Source organism: Lynx rufus, unplaced genomic scaffold (genome assembly GCF_022079265.1).
Source record: "Lynx rufus isolate CCGP_SWC_20201006 ecotype Redwood Valley unplaced genomic scaffold, mLynRuf1.p SCAF_5, whole genome shotgun sequence".
NCBI classification, from domain to species: Eukaryota; Metazoa; Chordata; class Mammalia; order Carnivora; family Felidae; genus Lynx; species Lynx rufus.
The window spans coordinates 84,957,015-84,980,066 of NW_025814867.1; the positions used below are offsets into that span (position 1 = coordinate 84,957,015).

A 23,052-nucleotide genomic window follows, 5' to 3' on the forward strand; every position below is an offset into this window, starting at 1 on the left:
CGATTCGTGGGTTTGAGCCCCACGTTGGGCTCTGTGCTGACAGTGCAGGGCCTGCTTGGGATTCTCGCTCTCTCTCTCTCTCTCTCGCATGCGCTCTTTGGCCCTCCCCGCTCATGTTCTCTCTCTCTCAAAAAAAAAACAAAAAAACAAAAAAACCCACAAAACTTAAAAAAAAACAACCCACAACAAAACAGTATGGCTTCTAACAGAACTACAGAACTGGGAGCAATTTCTATGAGAAATGAACAATGAGTGTAAAGAAGACGGTGTGTCTTCACCGTGAACTCTTCTGGATCATTTCAAAATATGAAAGAAACAGGTAACAATAATGTGAACCAGGGGCATCTCGATGGCTCAGTTGGTTTGTGGGTTTGTATATGGGGCTCTGCGATGACAGTGCAGAGCGTGCTTGGGAATTTCTCTCTCTGCCCCGCCCAATGCACGTGCACTCTCTCTCTCTCAAAATAAATAAATAAAGACTTTTAAAAAAGACCCCACCTAAAACTAGAAGCAGTTTAGGTTCAGGAAAAATGAGAAGGACAACAGAAGGACTTCGTGGCAGTTATAGTAAAATAAAAATAAGGGGAAAGCCAATTTCTTAGGAAAACAGTGCAATTTAACAGATGGCCAAGAAAAAACTAAGGTACTCGGCTTGAAAACTGTCATGCTCTTTCAAATAAGAAGGGGTTAAACAACTGTAAAGGAAGAACCAAGCATCAGATAGGCGAGTACAGTGATTATCAAACTATTTCTAGTAAGTTCATGTTTGATACTCAAATGACAGATGTGATTACTGATACATCACAACAGTAGTTAGTTATTGGTCTTGAGAAATCATGAAAAACATCAGAGACTTCAGAAGACTTGGGAGGAGTAAATGATGGCTAACTTAAGAAGGAAGAAAGAATATCTTCCATAACCACACACTGTTAACTCAGAGATGGATATGGGAGTAAGTCCTCAAGGCAGCTGGTGAGCCCTAAAAAGATAGTCATCAACAGGAGGCAACAAGGGTTTCCTGAGAACAGATTATGTAAAAAAGTGGAACGTACTACTTGGTAACAGTTCAGGGAAGACTACAGATGTAGAAACTAATCCTATTTTCATTTTTGATAATTTAAAAATACAACAACAAAAACCTTCAGTAAGATGCTGACTCCCAGGAAAGAGGTGAAACAGAAATAGTGGTTAAGAGGACAAACTAGGAAGCCAGACTACCTGAGGATAATAAGCACTTACATTTACTGTTGAGAAGATTAAATGAATAAAATATACAAAGTGCCTAGGATAGTGGTGCCTGGCACAGAATAAACTTTTTATGGGTTAGTTTTTATTAACAATAGTAACAACAGAATGATCCTTACTGTTCTATCCTTGCAAACACATCTGTATTCATCACATCAGAATGCTTATTAGTACCAAGTGCTTAGAAAGTTCACAAAAGGTTACAGAGCTCTCCCCTTGGTTCTGACCTGTTTAACATCAATGACTGGAAAGAATATACAGAAGCACAAACACACAACATCTGCAGATTCAAAGCTAGAAGGAGAGAAAAGCAAATTGCACAACCAAAATGAATTCTCTACCTTAGCCCCAAACACTAACAATATTTCAGAGGAACAATACTGTCCTAAGTTGAGCCTGAGTGGCTCACTTGGTTGAACATCTGAATTAAGCTCAGGTCATGATCTCATGGTTTGTGAGTTCGAGCCCCGCACTGGGCTTGCTGCTGTCAGTGTAGGGCCCAACTTGGATCCTCTGTCCGCCCCTCTCTCTGCCCCTCCCTCACTTGCGCTCTCTCATGCGTGCGCTTGTGCGCGCTCTCTCTCTCAAAAACAAACAAAAACCAACCACAAACACAAAAAATTTTTCCATATGTAAATATGGGGCGAGATTTGCATTAAGTCTTTTCATTTTTAAAAGATATTTGAGGGATTTGGTTGTTCACAGGTTAAATTAGCCAAGACCATAATATAGCTCCTTTGAAACGGGGTGAATTAACAAAAACTCTGAATTACTAGGAGTATCCTGATTACAAGAAGTTAATAGTCTCTCTGTATACATCCTGGGCAAACCATATCTAGAATAACATATTCAATTAGGTGCCACCAATTTTAATGTTATCCTGACACAGGCAAACAGACACTTGAGATGAAGAGTGTCCCAGATATTGTGTCCATAATGAATAGAAAGGCAGAAAATACATACAGTTTGCAGAAGAGAGAACTAAGGGGACAAAGGAAGAGTCCTTAGATCAAGGGTTAGGGAGGCCAACTTAGCTTCACTAAACTGAAAAACTTTTTCTTTAACATTTTTTTTATTTTTTATTTTTTATTGAGAGAGATTGTGTGTGTGCATGTGCGAGCAAGCGGGGTGTGGGGGTGGATGGGGGAGCGGGGGAGGGGAGAGAGGCAGGAGAGACAGAATCTTAAGCAGGCTCCACTCTCAGCACGGAGCTCAACAGGGGGCTAGACCCATGACCCTGGGATCATGACCTGAGCTGAAATCAAGAGCTGGACCAACTGAGTCACGCTGACACCCCTGAAGAACTTTCTAAATGAAGACAGGAACAGTGAGCTACCAGGTCTCTGTCATTTAATGTAGTCACAGAGAGATTATCTGACTGTTTGCCATGGAGGTGAGCTAACCTATAAACTCATCAGGAGAGGGTATTATATTCACTGATACCCAGCTCAACACACAAGTCAATACATGGTTGACAGAGATAAAAGGAGAAGGCTAGGAAAAAAAGTGTTACTTTAGGTCTCTTCCAGATCTAAGATTCTACTACTAATTTCATTTCATAGTTATTATTAGTTATTAGTTACATTTTTTATTAAAAAACAAACCCCAGGGGCACCTGGCTGGCTCAGTTGGTGGAGCATGTGACTCGATCTGTGAGTTCAAGCCCTACGATGGGTGGAGATTGGGTGTAGAGATTACTTAAAACAAGCACACAGGGCGCCTGAAGCTCAGTGAGTTAAGCATCTGCCTTCAGCTCAGGTTATAACCTCGCAGTTTGTGGGTTCGAGTCTCACATCGGGCTCTGTGCTTGGGATCCTCTCTCTCTGCCTCTACCCTGCTTGTGCACGCTCGCTCTCTCTCTCAAAATAAATAAACTTAAAACACACACACATTCACGCCACCACCCCACCCCACCCCCAAATTGTTTCTGTAAAATTTGGGTTAAAAGAGAACATGGTACAGCTTTAGGATTACTTCATTTCGTTTTGAAAACAATGTCAAAAGAGATTCTAATCAAGTCCTGAGAAGTAGAGGTACAGGCTTTGGTTGTCGCCGCCTCCTGTTAAGAATTATTATTAAAGTCATTATGAAACTTCCTATTCAACTTCCTGCCGAAAATCTAAAAGAATTAAAAATTTTAGCTAGTGTCAGTGTGTAACACAGAGCCCCAGAGATGTCAGACTATTTGACAACCAGAGAAAGCAACCTTGTGATTCATTTTTCTATAGTATAGATCATCCTACTATCAGAGCATTTAGGGAACAAAAAAAATCCCTGAATTCCCATAAAACTTCAAACCAACCAACCAACCAACCAACCAACCAACCAACCAACCAACCCAAAGCTTACTAACCAGAAACTGCAATCTTCCTCCCAGAAACCCAACCTGAAAAAGCCCTCAGGTTACCTCAGAGTCACCAATCAGTTGAATGGCTTCAGCCAAAGCCGACCAGAAGATAATCTTCACATTTTCTTTTTCAAAGTATGTGGCCCAGGCACTCCGCTGCTCAGCAGTCAGCAAGTCTGCCTTATTTATCAGAATGACATTTTCCTTACTGTCATCTATTTCTTTCACGTAACATTCCTGGGCAAGACAAAGGTATTTAGAAAGGCCTCTTCAAACAAGTAAATATTGGGCAAATTATACTGAAGACCCCCAAGTATGACTAAAAATTTTTACTGCCCCTAGTTTTAAGTCAACCCTAATTTAAAGAGTTTTCATCCTGCTACATTCTAATGATCCTTCCAGTAAGCTCTGAGAAAGGTAGGTCACATACACTTAGAAGTACCCTCAACATAAAAAATTGGAAAGGGTAAAATGAAATGCTCTCCTGTCCTGCTGAAGGGTAATAGATCTTTCCACTTTAAATACTGTTGTTCCTCTCTCTGATACTGCTGAAGTATTTCTTTTACACAGTTAAAGAACTGCAGAGCTAGATTTGTCAGCCAGCAGGGACTAAAAGAAAAACAAGACTCGATTAATTGATATTAATTCCCAAACACAGCTCTTCATTAGGGAACACACCAGAGTGTGACTTCACAAGAGTTTCACAAATGAGATTTTTGTCTCTCACCAATGGATTTAAAAATATCCTGTACTATTACTATCATGGTCCTCAAACACAAATAAGAATACTTCACATGTGTACAGTGTTGTACTAATCCAAAGCCTGTATTACATTCTTTCATGTAATCTTCACTCCTTAATTATTACTACCTGTGGTGTTTTACAAACAGTTCGCTGTAAAATATCACAGCAGGTAGTAAGTAAGGTGTGAGGAGAGAGAACATGACAGGATGGGTAAGACGGGACTAAAAAGTACAATGTTATTTAAACCGATGTCTCTTAAAAAATGAGAAACACTGGCAAATATCTATTAACAAATTGGCTTCTAAACTAGAAGCTAGAGAGTTCATGTGTTTGTCCCTTCCTGCAGATGAAAATGATTGTTTTAGAAGGAAAACACCTGTCTAAACAGCAGCAGTGTGTAAGCGCCCGACCCTGGGAGGAGAGGGGGCCTACTTGAAGCTAGAGGAGGGAACAGAACGCTTGCCTACAGTTACTGCTGTCAGTGAGGCCGTCCTCCCACCGCGGCTCTGAGGACTGCACATTTGAATTTTGTCACACTTTACTTACCAAGTCCTCACATCTAAACAGGAGTGGGTTTCGAGCATCTACTATTTGGACCACGATATCACTGAAAAAGAAATTATGAGATACTCCAATCATTGTGAAGTGAAACATGACCACATAATAATAATAGCAAACACTGTCCATATATTAGCACTTAGCACATCAATCGTTTTAAGGTATAATTATCCCCAGTTTATGTATGAGGAAACTGAAGCTTAGGACAGTTAAGTAACTTGTCTAAGGTCACCAGCTACTCCTGATGGAGCTCGAAGGGAGCTCTGTCTGGACCAGAGGACATGCCTGTAATCATAACATTCTCTTGCTGTTTTATGTCCGAGAGGACCCTGATGATGTTTCATTGCTAAAACTTCAACTGGATCTTCTAGTAAACTCTCCTGGTGAGGCAAAAGAGTATTCCAAATACTTTAATCCAAGATGAGGTCTACTGCATACTCAGTACCTAATCCACACTGGGGTTAAGACCTCAAAAGAAAACTAATAAATCACTTGACAGCAGCCACTATCAAAGCCTGTATGTTTTTTAAACCCAGGGCTGACAAGAGAAAGCATACATCCAGCAAATCATCATCCATCAGTTCCAACAATGTGTTTAAATGGCACAATTACAAAACAGGAAAATATCAACTTAAGATGCCACACTGAAGCAGGAATGATGAGTCCAACTTCTGTCACATAGAAGATGCAGGAGTAAAAGAACCTTCTGTAGCTGATACAAGCTCCTTAAAGCCCTCACAAATGTAGTGGGGACTACAGCACCCTAGCACTGCAAGAATAAGTATCTCACTTCCCTGGGAGGATCACCCTTCCCATCCTGCCTCTGTGCCTAGGAAAGATGCTCTAAGGGGCAGCCACAACTGCCACTGGAAGGAAGGAAGTCTGGAATTGTGATCCTTCCAGCTTTGGTTTTCTTTTTCAACATTACTTTGGGTATTCGGGATCTCTTCTGGTTCCATACAAATTTAAATTTTTTTTTTTAAACTTTATTTATTTTTGAGAGAGAGAGAGAGAGACAGAGTGCAGGCAGGGGACGAACAGAGAGAGAGGGAGACACAGAATCTGAAGTAGGCTCCAGGCTCCAAGCTGTCAGCACAGAGCCTGACACAGGGCTTGAACCCACAAACCGTGAGATCATGACCTGATCCGAAGTTAGACGCTCAACTGACTCAGCCACCCAGGCGCCCCATTTATTTTTAATCTTCATTTATTTTTGAGAGAGAGACAGAGTGCAAGCAGGGGAGGAAGAGATAGATGGTTCCATACAAATTTTACAATTGTTTGTTCTAGCTCTGTGAAGAATGCTGGTGGTATTTTGATAGGGATTGCACTGAATGTGTCGATTGCTTTGGTTAGTATAGACATTTTAACAATATTTGTTCCTCTAATCCATGAGCATATGAAATACTTTTCCATTTCTTTGTGTCCTCTTCAATTTCTTTCATAAGCTTTCTTTGTTTTCAGTATACAGATCTTTTACTCTTTGGTTAGGTTTATTCCTACGTATTTCATTCCTAGGTCTTTTTGGTGCAACTGTAAATGGGACTGATTCCTTGATTTCACTTTCTGCTGCTTCATTATTAGAGTATAGAAGACATGCAACCAATTTGTGTACATTGAGCTTACATCCTGTGACCTTGCTGAACATATCAATCAGTTCTAGCAGTTTTTTTGTGGAGTCTTTTGGGTTTTCCAAAAGTGGAGTATCATGTTGTTTGCAAAGAGTTAAAGTTTAACTTCTTTTTTGTCAATACGAATGCCTTTTCTTTTTGTTGTCTGATTGCTGAGACCAGAATTTTCAGTCCTGTGTTGAACAGCAGTGGTGAGATTGGATATCCCGGTCATGTTCCTGACCTTGGGGGGAAAGCTCTCAGTTTTTTCCCATTAAGGATGATATCAGCTGTGGTCTTTCATATACGGCCTTTATGATGTTGACGTATGTTCCTTCTATACCTACTTTTCTTGAAATTTTTTATCAAGAAAGGATGCTGTATTTCGTCAAATTCTTTTTCTGCATCTCCTGAGAGGATCATGTGGTTCTTATCCTTTCTTTTATTAATGTGATGTATCACACTGATTGATTTGGGAATACTGAACCACCCCTATAATAAATCCCACTTGATCATGGTAATTTTTTTTTTTTTTTAATGTAGTGTTGGATTTGATTTGCTAGTATCTTGTTGAGAATTTTTGCATCCATGTTCATCAGGGAAATAGGGTCCGTAGTTCTCCTTTTTAGTGGGGTCTTTGTCTGGTTTTGGAATCAAGATAATGCTGGTCTCACAGAATGAATTTGGAAGTTTTCCTTCCACTTCTATTTTTTGGAACAGCTTCAAAAGAATAGGTAGTAACTATCCTTTAAATGTTTGGTAGAATTCCCCTGGAAAGCCATCTGGCCCTGGACTCTTGTTTGTGGGAGATTTTTTATTACTGATTCAATTTCTTTACTGGTTATGGGTCTGTTCCAATTTTCTATTTCTTCCTGTTCCAGTTCTGGTAGTTTATATGTTTCTAGGAATTTATCCATTTCTTCCAGATTGCCCAACTTGTTGGCATATAATTGCTCATAACATTCTCTTATTATTGTTTGTATTTCTGCGGTGTTGGTTGTGATCTCTCCTCTTTCAATCGTGATTTTATTTATTTGGCTCCTTTCCTTTTTCTTTTTGATCAATCTGGCTAGAGGTTTATCAATTTTGTTAATTCTTTCAAAGACCCAGCTCCTAGTTTCGTTGATCTGTTTATTTTTTTTTAATTTCATTATCATTGATTTCTGCTTTAATCTTTATTATTTCCCTTCTTGTGCTGTTTTTGGGCATTATCTGCTGTTCTTTTTCCACCTCTTTTAGGTGTAAGGTTAGGTTGTGTACCAAAACTGCAATCATCAAAGACACTATGGTGCTGTCACAAAACAGACACAAATCAATGGAACAGAATAGAGAACCCAGAAATGGACCCACAAATGTATGGCCAACTAATCTTCTACCAAGCAGGAAAGAATATCCAACAGAATAAAGACAGTCTCTTTAGCAAATGGGGCTGGGAAAACTGGACAGCGACATGCAGAAAAATGAACCTGGACCAATTTCTTACACCATACACAAAAACAAACTCAAAATGGATGAAAGACCAAAACGTATGACAGGAAGCCATCAAAATCGTAGAGGAGAAAGCAGGCAAAAGCCTCTTTAATCTCGACCACAGCAACTTCTTACTAGACAGGTCTCCAGAGGCAAGGGAAACAAAAGCAAAAATGAAAATGAACTATTGGGACCTCATTAAGATAAAAAGCTTCTGCACAGCAAAGGAAACAATCAACAAAACTAAAAGGCAACTGACAGAAAGGGAGAAGATAGGTGCAAATGACTTATCAGATAAAGGGTTAGTATCCAAAATCTATAAAGAACTTATCAAACTCAACACCCAAAGAGCAAATAACCTAGGGAAGAAATGGACCAAAGACACAAACAATTTTCCAAAGAAGACATCTGGATGGCTAACAGACACATGAAACAAATGCTCAACATCACTCATTATCAGGGAAATACAAATCAAAACCACACTGAGATACCACCTCACACCTGTCAGAATGGCTAAAATGAACAACTCAGGAAACAACAGATGTTGGTGAGGCTGCAGAGAAGGGAAACACTTTTGCACTGATGGTGGGAATGCAAACTGGTGCAACCACTCTGGAGAACCGTAGGGAGAGGTTCCTCAAAAAATTAAAAACAGAGCTCCCCTATTGCACTACTAGGTACTTATCCAAAGGATACAAAAATGCATATTCGAAGGGACACATGCACCCCCCCTCCAATGTTTATAACACTGCTATCAACCATAGCCAAATTATGGAAAGAGCCCAAATGTCCATGACTGATGAATGAAAAAAGATGCGGTATACCTATGTGTGTGACACACACTGGAATATTACTCAGTGATCAAAAAGAATGAAATCTTGCTATTTGCAACAATGTGGACAGAACTAGAATGTATTATGCTAAGCGAACTAAGTCACAGAAAAGATAGCTATCATATGATTTTACTCAGATGTGGAATTTATAAAACAAAACAGATGAACATAGGGGAAGGGAAGGAAAAATAACAGGGAGGCAAACCATATGGGACTCTTAAAATACAGAAAACAAACGGAAGGTTGCTGGAGGGGTGTTGGGCAGGGGGATGGCCTAAATGGGCAGGGGGATAGCCTAAATGGGTGATGGGCACTGAGGGGGGCACTGTTTGGGATGAACACTGGGTGTTATAAGTAAGTGATGAATCACTAAATTCTACTCCTGAAACCATTATTACACTATATGTTAACTAACTTGGATTTAAAGGAAGGAAGGAAGGAAGGAAGGAAGGAAGGAAGGAAGGAAGGAAGGAAGGAAGGAAGGAAATAAGCTGCAGACATACTTACGGCAGTCTCCTAAAAATCCATGTCTGGTTGGCCTGTTCTGAGGTAATGCTTATGCAACTAGGCTGGAGATTGAGGAAATGTATTAAGTCAAGCTTATCATATAAGGCAGGGCTTTGACAACCAAAGTGCGTTTCTTTCCTTCCTTCCTTCCTTCCTTCCTTCCTTCCTTCCTTCCTTCCTTCCTTCCTCCCTTCCTCTCTCTCTCTCTCTCTCTTTTTCTCTCTCTCTTTCTTTCTCTCTCTCTCTTTCTCTCTCTCTCTCTTTCTTTCTCTCTCTCTCTTTCTTTCTCTCTCTCTCTCTTTCTCTCTCTCTGTTTCTTTCTCTCTCTCTCTCTCTTTCTTTCTCTCTCTCTCTTTCTTTCTAAGTTTATTTGAGAGAGAAAGAGTGTGCACATGCGTGCATGAGGGGGATGAGCGCAGAGAGAGAGAGAGAGAGAGAGAGAGAGAGAATATCCCAAACAGGTTCTGCACTCATAGCCCAATGCAGGGCTCGAACTCATGAACAGTGAGAAATCATGACCTGAGTCGAAATCAGGGATCAGATGCTTAAAGGACTGAGCCACTCAGGTGCCCCTCACAGTTCATTTTCTTTCAGACTAGTTCAATTTCCAGCTTCATAATGTGATTCAAAGGAACTCACAGACTTGCTAATTTAAGACAAATTGTTAAGTTCTGTAATTAAGTGGGTCCCAGTATTTCTTCTTTAAGGTAATAGCTACCACTTTCAAACTGGGAGGATTTAACAGTAAATGCAACAATGACTGCAAAACATGGACAAAACCTAATAAACTAAAATTGCAAGGTCCACAAACATTAGGTCTACCCAGCAAACATGGAGAAACAATAATGAGCTCAGAAACGCTAGGAAGAAAAGACAAACTTAAGACCACTTGCTTTGGGGATCTTGGGTGACTCAGTTGGTTAAGTGTCCAACTTTGGCTCCGGTGGATCTCATGGTTCATGGGCTTAAGCCCCGCGTCGGGCTCTGTGCTGACACCTCAGAGCCTGGAGCGTGTTTCAGATTCTGTGTCTCCCTCTCTCTCTGCCCCTCCCCCACTCACACTTGCTCTCAAAAATAAACTAAACATCAAAAAAAAAAAAAAAAAGGCAGTTGCTTCATGTGCTGAATTAGCACATGAAAAGTGCTGTATACCAGAAAAGGCTCATGCAGCACAATAATGCCTTATCTTACTGGAATACGGTGTTCTGCCCTCAGTGCCCCAGCAGCTTCCTGCATTTCAATTACAGGGTATACATCGAATCTTTTCCAATAACGACTCTAGAAATTAAAGAGCCAGATGGCTTAGCTAGCCTATTACCAAACAGGAGACATCTGCTATGCAAAACACATCAACAAATATTTCCTGTTAAAAAATGTGGCAGCAGTCCCTTTATTAATAATATTTCTATGTGGGGAGCCTGGGTGGCTCAGTCGGTTAGGCGGCCGACTTCGGCTCAGGTCATGATCTTGCAGTCCGTTGAGTTCTAGCCCCACGTCGGGCTCTGTGCTGACAGCTCAGAGCCTGGAGCCTGCTTCATATTCTGTGTCTCCCTCTCTCTGGCCCTCCCCTGTTCATGCTCTGTCTCTCCCTGTCTCAAAAATAAATAAACGTTAAAAAAAAAAAAATTAAAAAAAAAATATTTCTATGTAATTCAGATCCACTTCCATGTGATCTAAACTATACTGAGCTAGAAATACGCTCTCTTATAAACAGAAAAATACAACATAATAAAACAGAACAAGTAATATTGTAAATCTATTGAAGCTACAGGCTCACTCTGGGGAAACCAGTAGCTTATTTAGGGACATAAAAAGTCTGTCAAATGTGGAAGAAGGAACACATATGGTTACCTCTGTTCCCTCTTAAAACCTACAAATATGAAAGCAAACTCTGATGCTCGTTAGGATAAAGAGAAAGAAAGACAGCAGCAACTGAGACATGGTAGCGCAATCAAGAAGCCTGTTCACGCCTCAGAGCCCTGAGGGAGCCCGGGACTAGAGGCATCAGATGAAGGCCTTGAGGCAAGGGTGAAGAATGGGACTGACATCAATCTGGTGAGGAGCTCTTAGGTCCTCTCTTCTGTTCTGTTCAGTCTGGCAGTTACACCGCCTGATTCTCCTATTCCAATAGCAGATGGCTAGGGTTTCTTATAGAGAAAATGAACCCAAGAGTCTCCAGAATTGGAACCTCAAGCAACAGGAGAAGATGGGAAAGAGATGCTATACTGAAAAAGGGTGGATTAAACAAGCCTACATACCCAATGGTGAACATGCCCACACACCTTGCATTATACTCCCACCTTTAGCGACGTTCTCAGTAGGAGAGAATTTTTATCTTTAAGAAACTGACTGGATCTAGGGAAAACACCCATAGAGCCTAACATCTTGGGGTATTCCAACAAAATAAAACTGATCCCTGTTCAGTCCTATACAGTGAAGTCACCAGTTGGCAAATTCCATCCAAACAGGTGGTCTTGTCAATCCCCTTTGTAATGCTTCATTCTTAGATACAAACAGACAATAAACATCGCTTGACATGTGAGAAAGGCCTCTTACATAAAAGTCAGAAACCAGAATAAGTGGGAAAAAAAAGGAACAGAGAGGAAAGACAGACAATATAATAAATAGAAAATCTAAAATAAAAAAAAACAAACAGAAAAAACAATACTGTAAATGTGCAGATGGGAGTATTCCAAGGTGAGGTTTCATTACTTTAAAGCTTATTATTTCTCTTTGGAAATAAGAAAACAGGCATTTCAGCAGTCCACATCTTCAACTGCTAATGAGGCACTGAAGGAGAGATCCACTCTGCTCCAAAGAAGTTCCCAGAAGAATCATAGTGGGTCTTCCCAAACCTCACTGAAGCCTAACTGAATCAAAGGGGCCTGCACAGACCCTGGGAACCAGCAGCAAGCTTCTACTTTTTTTCAGACTTAGAGATTTGCCTTGTTACTGTGACTTCCCCGTATTCCAGCCCAATAGCCCTGTCTCTGCCCCTGAGGGAACAGGATGGGGAAGGCATGTAAATGACTTAAAAAAAAAAATTGAGGTATAATCCACCTCTTACCTATAATTGAGGTAAAATTAACCCTTTCAAAGTATGCAATTCAGTGGTTTTTAGTATGTACACAAAGTTGTGCAACCATCACCACTATCTAATTCCAATTAAAATAAACCACTCCTTGATTCCGCCCAATCCTTATCGGCTGCTCCTTCCTCTGTAAGAACACAGCCCACTGCCTTTCTATCTGTAACACAGCAAGAATCATAAGCACTTTGGATTTACTGGGTATTGAATCATCTGACAAGACTGCATTTCATTCCTTTGTGTGCCCCTGATGCCCACTGCCCAACATATTTTCTCTTTGTGGTCAGACACCTACTCCTGTTCACACCCATATTTTCCATATTTCCAATAGGATTCAACAGACATTTGCTGAAATAACTGTAGGTACTTTAGAACTCATCTTACAGAAAACATTTACCATTCCTACATGCTATCAAAGTATTCACTAAAAAAAAAAAAATCAGTATTTTAAAAGAAATACAGCATCTTATTTTCAGTTTTTATAATAATTATCAATAGCTTTTTGCATACTTTAAGCCCTGAGCACCCCGCCCCGTGAGCCTATGAGCATTCATCAACATCCAGATACGATTAATGTAATACTACTAATGTCTTAGTTACACAAAAAGAAAATGGTAACTTACCTTCTCTCAATCACCCTCCACAGCTGGCGCCAAAAGTCCAAATTTCTTTCAAATGGAGTCAATAGTAACTTTTGTTCCTCTTCTAGCCTGGCTTTAGAATGAAAAGTTTATATCTTTGCCAGATTATAACTGATGGTTTCCAGTAGTATAAACACTCAAATTAATTGCATTAAAAAATAAGCTCACACACACACCCCCACACATGCACACAAATACTATCAAATTGTTTTTATATACTTTCTACTGAGTCAATATGAAAATCAAATTTGAAATTGTATACTTAATCTATTTAAGCCCTGGAAGTTTAGCACACAAAATGACATTTCTCCCACGCACCTCTTTCTGGAGGAATGCTCAAGAGAGCGGTGATCAACTCCAGGATGACTAATGGCTACAGAAGGGTATGAAAAAGAGAGAAGGCCAGGAATGGAGCAGAGTAATCAATTTACCATCTCTGGGCAAAGATGCATGAGTACCCAGCAATGCTGGTTGCACAAAGAAACCGCACTTATAAGAAGAAATCTACCATTTCCCTTCTAAAAGAATCAAGCCTTCAAAATGCAAATAGTGCAAACACACCAAAATGTCAGACTCAGAATTTCAAGACAAATCTTCCTATCTTCTAATACTCACCGGACAAGCTGACGTCTCCAGTCTAGAAAGTTATCTTTCTCTGCCTGTTTGAGTTCTTCAGGACTAGTGTTTTTGTCCCACTTTGGTCTGAAACAATTACAGAGGGAAAAAACAATCCACGAGTTACCAAAATAAAATGGGATTTGGATTTAATAATGACAGCTGAGAAAAGGAAACAGGCAAAAAGAGAACACCAAATTAAAAATTTTATACTCAGGGGTCTTGTTATGCCTTATAACGTCCCACATTCTTGTTCAACTCACCTCCGTGGTACACTCAGGAATTGTTTGTTTTTTTCATGGAGTTTCTTAATTCTCTGGCTCTCCTCAAAAGATAGCAGTCCAGTTCTAGCCTCTGGACGCACAAACTTAATATTCAGCTTCTCTGTTTAGAGAAAAGAAAGTACTGTTACTGAAGTGACAACATAGATAGTGAATACTGATCACTACCTGCAAAACTAAAAATACAGTACCTAAAACAGAATTTAAGCTTGATTTAAAAAAAAAAAAACAAAAAACGTTTATTTTTGAGAGAGAGAGAGACAGAGAGAGAGAGAGAGCATACGCAGGGGAGGGGTGGAGACACAGAATCTGAGGCAGGCTCCAGGCTCTGAGCTGCCAGCACAGAGCCGGACTCAGGGCTCGAACCTACAAACCGTGAGATCATGACCTAAGCTGAAGTCGGACACTTAACTGACTGAACCACCCAGGTGCCCCTTTAAGCTTTCTTGATTTAGATACCTCCAGCCTTGGATAAATAATTTCCAAAAAAGGAATGAAAGAAAAAATCTTGGGGCACCTGGGTGGCTCAATCAGTTAAGCATCCGACTCAGGTCAATCTCACAGTCTTGAGATTGAGCCCCATGTTGGGCATGGTACTAGGCGTGGAGCCTGCTTAAGATCCTTCCCCTCTCCCTCTGCCCGCCTCCTTCGTGTGTGTGCTTGCTTGCTTGATCTCTCTCTCTCTCAAAAAAAAAAAAAAACAAAAAACAAAAAACAAAAAAACAAAAAAACCTTTACTAAAGCTTTCAAAAGGTCAACCATCTTTTCAAGTACTAATTTTATAAAACTCCATATACTGAATGCGTTTCAAGGAAGCAAACCGTAAGAGTGGGAAGGGACTACAAAGATTCAGCACAACCAATCTCATTTTACACATAGAGAATAATTAAAGACAATAAGAGTGGGTGGGGAAGCAAAGATTCAGCAAAAAGACTCACTCCAGTTAAAACCGGTCAACTACTACACAGCTACAATTTATGTAAGATATTTATGATGAATGCCCACAATTAATGCTGTATAAAAACTGAAAGAAATAAAATAAATGTCAAGTTCATGTATAAACTACGGAGAGCCCTGCTCTAGGGCCCTATCCCCCCAAGTTGCTCTCGGCCTCTCTTTCACCACACATAGCCACCTAGTCTCCATGGGCAGAGGATTCCATTGAGAGAAGCCAGTTAAACTTCTTACCTAATTGCTAAGGGAAGGTCCTATTCAAACACAACAGAACACCTTCAGGAGTGTTCCTCTTGACCTTCAAGCAGAGTGCTACCTGCTACCCGTCAGACTAACAACACCATCTATGACCTTGGTCTGCACACTCTAGTAACATAGAGTACGGTCCACCCAACCATTACTGTCATTCATGCCATCTTCAACCAAGTCAAAACACACACCCCTTTAGCCCCATATTTGGTAATTCTTTCTCCTTCCAATGGTGATCCCCCACCTGACGTTCCCACTTTGCTGTGTCTAATCTCTGTCCATGCCTCTACCCTCTTGATTCTTTCCTCTTTTCCCAGTCCCACATCCAGCTCAAAGCTTCATTTCCTTCCTTATTTGGCTAAAACCATATGGTACAACCACCCTCCAACTCAACATTAAAATTCCTTACTCTACTGCACCCGCTACCAAACCTCCTAACCTTAAAAAAGCCAAGTATCCCTTCTGATTTCAGTAGCAATGCTCTCAGGGTTGCTGCAAGTAACACAATACAGCCACTTGTCTCTGAACTGTTTTTACTTACAACACTTCTGACACCAAATGGGTGCATTTTTCCACACCAGCAACCAGCTCTCCAACTCTCTGACAACAACTCGATGTCCTACAATTCCATCATATTCTGACACTATCAAGAGTTAGTGTCAGACTCTACAGGTTTAAAGGCTCAGCCCCACAAGACTGTTCCACTTCAGATGCCAAGTCTCTGAATGGGCTTTTATGGAGGTTTTATTGCACAGGTACAATTGATTAAATCACTGGTTACTGGTGTTTAGCCCAATCTCTAGCACCTCTTCTGAGGTCCTGAAAATTGCAACCCATAATCACAGGGTTGGTTCCTACTGCAACCAGCCCTGCGCAGAAGCTACCTAGGGACCCACAAGTTCCTCATTAGCATAAACTCAGGAAGTTAATAAATTGTAAGGGGATTATTATGAGTAACAAAAGACACTCCTCTCACCCCTGACTCAGGAAGTTACCAACAAGGGTTTTAGAAGCTCTTGTATCAGGAATCAGGGGGTGAAGACAAAATATATGCTACCACAACATCACGTTTTCTCCTTATTTGCTGAAAATAAGGAGTGAGCACTACCTGTGCCATCTTTTTTTTTGTTTGTTTTTTTTTTATTTTTTTTAATTTTTTTTTTTTCAACGTTTATTTATTTTTGGGACAGAGAGAGACAGAGCACGAATGGGGGAGGGGCAGAGAGAGAGGGAGACACAGAACCGGAAACAGGCTCCAGGCTCTGAGCCATCAGCCCAGAGCCCGATGCGGGGCTCGAACTCACGGACCGCGAGATCGTGACCTGGCTGAAGTCGGATGCTTAACCGACTGCGCCACCCAGGCGCCCCATGTGCCATCTTTTAAAAGTAAAGAGTTCCCAAAGAACATTTAGCATTTGTCATTATTCTGCAATCCTCTGTTAGGTCAGCAACTCACATGAAAATGTACTTAAAAACCACTGATCATCAACTAATCCAAAAACATATGCGTGCGTGTGTGCACACACACACGTAAATTTAGCATGCAATCTGCAGGGTCCACACACAGGTGAAATATGTAGTTTCCTGGTTAAGAATCCCTATCCCTGTGTGTCCAGCAGTGTCTGCAGGCTACAGAGAATTGAAACAAAATTCTATCACCTCCACATTCATTATTAAGGGAAAGGAAGAAAAGGTATAAAATAAATTTTTTTTTTATTGTAGAGAGAGAGTGTAAGCAGGGGAGAGGGCCAGAGGGAGAGAGAGAAAAAATGTATGAAATAAATTTTAATGAGAAATTTTAATGGAATTTGAAAGGTTTATGGAGGCTCACTATGTAGGCACACTAGATTAAATCACTGGCCTTTAAGATTGGCTTCATCTCCAGTCCCTCTCCCCTCCCCCAAAGGTGAGCCCCATGTTGGGCTCTGTGCTGACAGCTCAGAGCCTGCAGCCTGCTTCAGATTCTGTGTCTGTCTCTCCGCCCTTCCCCTGCTTGCTCTCAAAAATAAAACAGTAAAAAAAAAAAAAAAAAAAAAATTAAAAATTTTAATTACACAATACATAAACTTTCTTTGTAAAAACATTCAACAATAAAGTAAGGCAAACATTCTCTATAACCAACTCCCAACCTTCTGCCCACCCCTACAAACTTGGTTCCCTCCCTTGAGATTATCCATTAAATGTGTGGGCGTCCAAGTTTTTTCCTAATACACACATACATATATAAATTGGTCTATTATTTTCTTAATGTAAATGGTACCACACTATATGGGCTCATGAACTACGAGATCATGACCTGAGTCAAAATCAAGAGTCAGGACACTTAACTGACTGAGCCACCCAGGTGCCCCATCTTGGGTCTTTTAGTGTAACAGGTCATGGAGATCCTTCACTTTAGTATCCAGAAACTTACCTCATTCTTTTTAACTGCCACAGAGTATTTCAGTGTGTTTATACCACAGTTTAGCCATTTTCCCACCTATTGAACATTTAGGTTGTTTCCAAGTGTTCATTGCTAAAATACAGCATTATCTGGGAACTTTTGAGAAATGCAAAGTCTCAGGCTCAACTCACACCTACTGAATCTCCAGAGAAGGGGCCCAGGAATCTGTTTCCTAGGTAACTGTGATGCTCACTAAAATTTGAGAACCACTGCTCTAGGACAAGTATTGAAAAGTGGAAACACCAGGTCATGAAATATGTACTTTAAATTTTTATCCTGTCGAACCAAATGTATATTCAACCTCTCTCTGCTCACTCTCACCCTATAACCTATGCATAGGTTTATTAACCTTGATAACTTTTACACACACACACACACACACACACACACACACACACACACACAACCTCTCTGCCATAGTCAAGTATCTCAAAAGAATACAACACGCTCATTAACTCGATTTCTTTACCTTCCTTTTTTTTTTAGTTTTTAAAATGTTTTTATTTTATTTTTGAGAGTGAGGGAGACAGAGCATGAGTGGGGGAGGGGAAGAGAGAGAGGGAGACAGACACAGAAACCAAAGCAGGCTCTACGTTGTCAGCACAGAGTCTGATGCGGGACTCGAACTCACAGGCCATGAGATCATGACCTGAGCCAAAACTGGATGCTCAACTGACTGAGCCACCCAGGTGCCCCACCCACCTCCCTCTTTTTCTACTCCTTTTTCTCTCTCCTCCAATGATGGCTCTACCTCTCCTCACTCTTCTTCACTCACTCCACTCCCTTCCACAAAGTCTGGTTTATTACATCTCCCTAGTAATCTTGTTCCAATTTTTTGTGCCATTCTTCTACTACTATTTCTGTCTGGCCTGCTTTTCTTGCTGGACAGTCATTCCTCTTCAAAATCCATCAGTGACCTTTCAAAACAATGAAATCTAAAATCATGTTTCATACCTGCTTAAGCCTCTAGAAAGACTCCTTTAAAAGCCCTACTTTTCAGTATTTTTAATATTTAAAGCCTTTGCTGGGGCACCTGGGTCAGTTAAGTGTCTGACTCCTGATTTCAGCTCAGGTAATGATCTCCCGATTCATTGAGTTTGAACCCTGCATCGGGCTCTCTGTTGACAGTGCAGAGCCCGCTTGTGATTTTCTCTCCTTTTCCCCCACTTGCTCTCTCTCAAGATAAATACACATTAAAAAATAAAATAAGATAAAACCCTTGCCCACCTCCCTTGTGTTTGCTCATCACATCCTGTGTCTGTGTACTTCAAGCACCTGCAAGGCCAACTTCTAGCCATTTTCTGAACAAAGTAAGCTGCTGCTCACATCTTAGCTGGAGTCCTCTGCCTGCTCACGTATACTGTCCTGTGTCATCTCACCTGTGTCACCCTTTGAGACTCAGCCCAAGCATAGAGCTTTTCTTGAGTGCCCCCAGTCCTCTTTCAGACAGAATGAATACTAACTACATCTTTTGTGATCCCATTGTTTGCTACAGACTTCTTTCATAGCACCTAAAACAAAAGTTGGCATAAATAAAATCATCGTATTCAACACTGTACTCTCAGTAGCCAAGACAATCTCTGATAGTAGCTGAAGCCCAATAAAAGCATCTAAACAAATCAATGAATTTGCTAAACAACACAATAACACTTATCATAATGAAAGAGCAATAGAAATAGTTTATAATGCTACCTCTGTGCTTAGAAGACACGTACAAAAAAAAAAAAAAAGAGGACAGCAGTGACTAAAACAGATTACGTGCATGGATAATTCACAACCCTGTGTCAACAAGTACTTTAAAACACAATTCAAACTGCCTAAGTAACAGCACCAGGCCCAGGATTTTGCTTCTAACTATGGTATCAGAAAACATTTTCTGGGGGCGCCCGGGTAGCTATCGGTTAAGCATCTGACTTGGGCTCAGGTCATTATCTCGTGGTTTGTGGGTTCGAGTCAGGCTTTGTACTGACAGCTCAGAGCCTGGAGCCTGCCTGGGATCTGCCCCTCCCACACTCACACTCGGTCTCTCAAAAACGAATAAACATTAAAAAAAACCCTCGTTCTTTGACTTTCCCCCGCTTGCACTCTGCATCTCTCTCTCTCTCTCTCTCTCAAAAATAACCAAACTTTAAAAAAAAAAAATTTTTCTGGAAAGTGCTGGTATTGTCCACCATAATGTTGACTGGTCTTTATCCCACAAGAGATTGAGTTTTTTGATATAATGAGGTACATAATCTGAAAGTGTTTTTAGACTTAATTTTATTTTATTTATTATTATTTATTTATTTATTTTTTAACGTTTATTTATTTTGGAGACAGAGAGAGACAGAGCATGAACGGGGGAGGGTCAGAGAGAGGGAGACACAGAAACTGAAACAGGCTCCAGGCTCTGAGCTGTCAGCACAGAGCCCGACGTGGGGCTTGAACTCATGGACTGCGAGATCATGACCTGAGCCGAAGTCGGTCGTTCAACCGACTGAGCCACCCAGGCACCCCTAGACTTAATTTTAAAACTGTGGCACATCCTGAACCTCACAGCTTGATTCTACTTGAGTAGAAATTCCCACGTTCTTCTGGGATATGTGCCTCTGCTTAAAGACAGCTCATTTATGAGTTTATTTTATTTTTAAAGGTTTATTTATTCGAGAGGTGGGGGGCAGGGAGAGAGAACCAGTAGGGGAGGGGCAGAGAGATGGAGACAGAAGAGCTATGAGCACAGAGCCCGATGCAGGGCTTGAACTCACAAACCATGAGATCATGGTCTGAGCCAAAGTCGGACACACCGACTGAGCCACCCAGGCGTCCCTGTTTATGAGTTTACTAGGGTCCACAGAACACTTCCAAGCAGACATATTTGTACCTAGTCAGCAAAGATGGAAAGGTGACCAGTGTCCCATGTACTCAGAAATAAGCCACTTACCAGCTACGAACTCTGTCCCTGCAAGTTCTGCAGTTGCAAGGAAGTCATCGAGGGAACTCTGTTCAGTTACTGACTGAAGATTAAGACGACCCCAATCGTAGCCATCATTGAGCTCACTTGTGTGCAACTATGAATAAAACACAGGGTAAATAAGACAGCTGCTCTCTTCTGCCTCTGACGTTTGAAGAAACTTTACACTCCCAAGGAACTATTCTGTGGTCTTGAGAGTGGTGTCAGGCCCTTTAGAGTCAATATTAATACTGGTTAACACTTAAAAGAGCACTTGTTTACCTCTTAACAGGCACTTTCCATTCACTATTTCATTTAATTTTCAAAACCTTTTGAACTAAATTTTATTAACTCTATTTTACTGATGAGGAAACAGTCTTGAATAAATAAAAATAACTTGCCGAGAGTTGCTGCTATTAAGTGGTAGAGGTAGGATTTGAATCCAGACTGTCTGATCCTTGATCCTGGCAGATGTCGTAGAAAATTTTTGATGGAGACCCACAGTAAAAAATACATGTTTAGGGGCGCCTGGGTGGCTCAGCTGGTTAAGCGTCCGACTTTGGCTCAGGTCATGATCTAGCAGTTTGTGAGTTCGAGCTCCATGTTGGGCTCTGTCTGTGCTGACAGCTCAGAGCCTGGAGCCTGCTTCTGATTCTGTGTCTCCCTCTCTCTCTGCCCCTCCCCTGCTCATGCTCTGTCTCTCTCTTTCTCTCTCTCAAAAATACACAAACATTAAAAAAAAATCCAAATGCTGTGATCCACAGAGTGATACAATTCTGTGCCATTCAGTAGGGCAAAATAGAAACGACAGAATCCTGAAGCAGAGTTACCTCATCACATGTAATACACTGATATTTTGAATTCTATCCTGTTGGGTTAAAAAACCAGTAGATGGGACTTACATAACTAATTTCCAGGAGCAATACAGGGTTTGATAAACACTATTCTAGCCACATGCTCAGCACAGGTACAAATAAATTGCAAAGTTGAAGGTTAAAAGATTAGGTGGTCTAAGGCCACAGGCCAGCAAAAAAAAAAAAAAAAAAAAAAAAAATCAGAGTAAGGATTAGAATCCAGTTTAGAATTCATATTCAATCTTCTTACCACTTCCTAAAGGATATACAACAAATTCCTTCAAAATCAATGAAAAGTTATCAGTAATCTACGGAGTAACTTGGACCTGCTGACTGTTGCAGAGCCCCGTATGCGTTTACTCTGCCCAGGGAATGGATGGGAATCAGACGGTGTGAGAGTGGCTCGCAGGGAGTTAGCACTAGGGATATTTTTTATTTTAGCGTAGGTTCTTACTGAAAACCAAGTGAATCTCAAATACCTGGGAGTATGAGTAGACCAAACAAGTCAAATTACCTCATCCATTTTTCAAGGATCTTAAAATTATGTTCATCCCCAGGCCCTGGGAAATGTTGGGCCAGCTCGCCACATTTTGGAGATTCATCTTCCAAAGCGAAACCCTTAGGGAATAATAAGGATGCAGCAAGCATCTGCGTTATTTTGTTATTTCTGGTGGCAAGCAGCCGCTCCTGGGGTTGTTGCATTCTTTGAACAACACCAAAATTAGTAGCTTTTCTGTCTTTCCCACTCAGAAACTCTCAACGTCCCTGGCATTCGAGATCCTTCAAGTTCTCACAATAGCTTCACCATCACACTAGCCCTCCCTTCAAGCCTCTACCTCTGCGCCTCGCTAGAAGGACTGCTTATCGGTCTGACAGTAACTTCCACCAACTCATCTTTCACACCTGATCTTAGCCAAAAGGCCGAGAAGCGATGCACCAACTCATCTTTCAAAACCCTACTTCGGCGTCACTTTCCCTAGAAAATGTTCCTGTAACCTTTGACCCCAGGCGGATCTCCTGACTAGAAAGAAAGGCTTAGAGAGAGGAAAAGCTCTGTGTTACCCAGGAATCGGCGTGACGGTGGTTACGGCTCCGCTGAGTCTTCTGGCGGATAAGGGCCCGGCCGAGACTCCCGGCATCGGGCGCTCTTCTGCGGCCCATGGCTGCACAGCACTCGCGCCAGGCCTCTCCGCCCGGCACGCGCGTTTTCCGGTATTCAAGAGCTCGACCCCCGGAAGTGACGTATAAGCGAGCCCAAGTGGTGGAGGCCCGAGTTGAAGAGAAAACGGAATAACTTGCTCCAAACTGCCCTTTGTACATCTCGAGTTGCCACTATTATAAAATATAAATGTGAAAATGGCCTCATAATTGAATTTCTATGACTATATCTGCGAATATCTCAAATTTGGATAAAATGTTTGAATTAAAAGAATGGTACTTTCCAGATTCGTGCGTTGATCTTTAGCGTCCGGCGAGGAACTAGGAGACCTGAAAAAATGGCCGCTCGTATTCTGGGTCCTAACTCCGCCTCCCAGCTGTTTTTTGTCATTGAAGAGGCGGAGACTTACAGCCGCGCGAAGAGGCGCTGTTTCCTGGCGCTGGTTTTCGGCCTGCGTCTGGAGGTATGGTCTGACACCTTCAAGTCCGGAATCTAAGTAGTTTTTGTTTACTTAGTCTTTCCTAG

At 41.2% G+C, this 23,052-nt stretch overlaps 1 protein-coding gene across 1 annotated transcript in view; it reads right to left on the reverse strand.

Moving 5' to 3' along the window:
• The window catches only part of LSG1 (large 60S subunit nuclear export GTPase 1), a 38,071-nt gene extending 15,525 nt beyond the window's left edge, over positions 1 to 22,546 (reverse strand). Inside the window, exons 1-7 of the mRNA XM_047099825.1 lie at positions 22,431 to 22,546; positions 20,506 to 20,632; positions 13,922 to 14,042; positions 13,659 to 13,745; positions 13,026 to 13,112; positions 4,883 to 4,943; positions 3,653 to 3,829 (exon numbers count right to left, since the gene is read on the reverse strand). Coding sequence (XP_046955781.1) covers positions 3,653 to 3,829; positions 4,883 to 4,943; positions 13,026 to 13,112; positions 13,659 to 13,745; positions 13,922 to 14,042; positions 20,506 to 20,632; positions 22,431 to 22,529 — 759 coding nt within the window. The 5' untranslated portion in view covers positions 22,530 to 22,546. The remainder of the gene's footprint in view (positions 1 to 3,652; positions 3,830 to 4,882; positions 4,944 to 13,025; positions 13,113 to 13,658; positions 13,746 to 13,921; positions 14,043 to 20,505; positions 20,633 to 22,430) is intronic.
• Between the last annotated feature and the right edge of the window lie 506 nt (positions 22,547 to 23,052).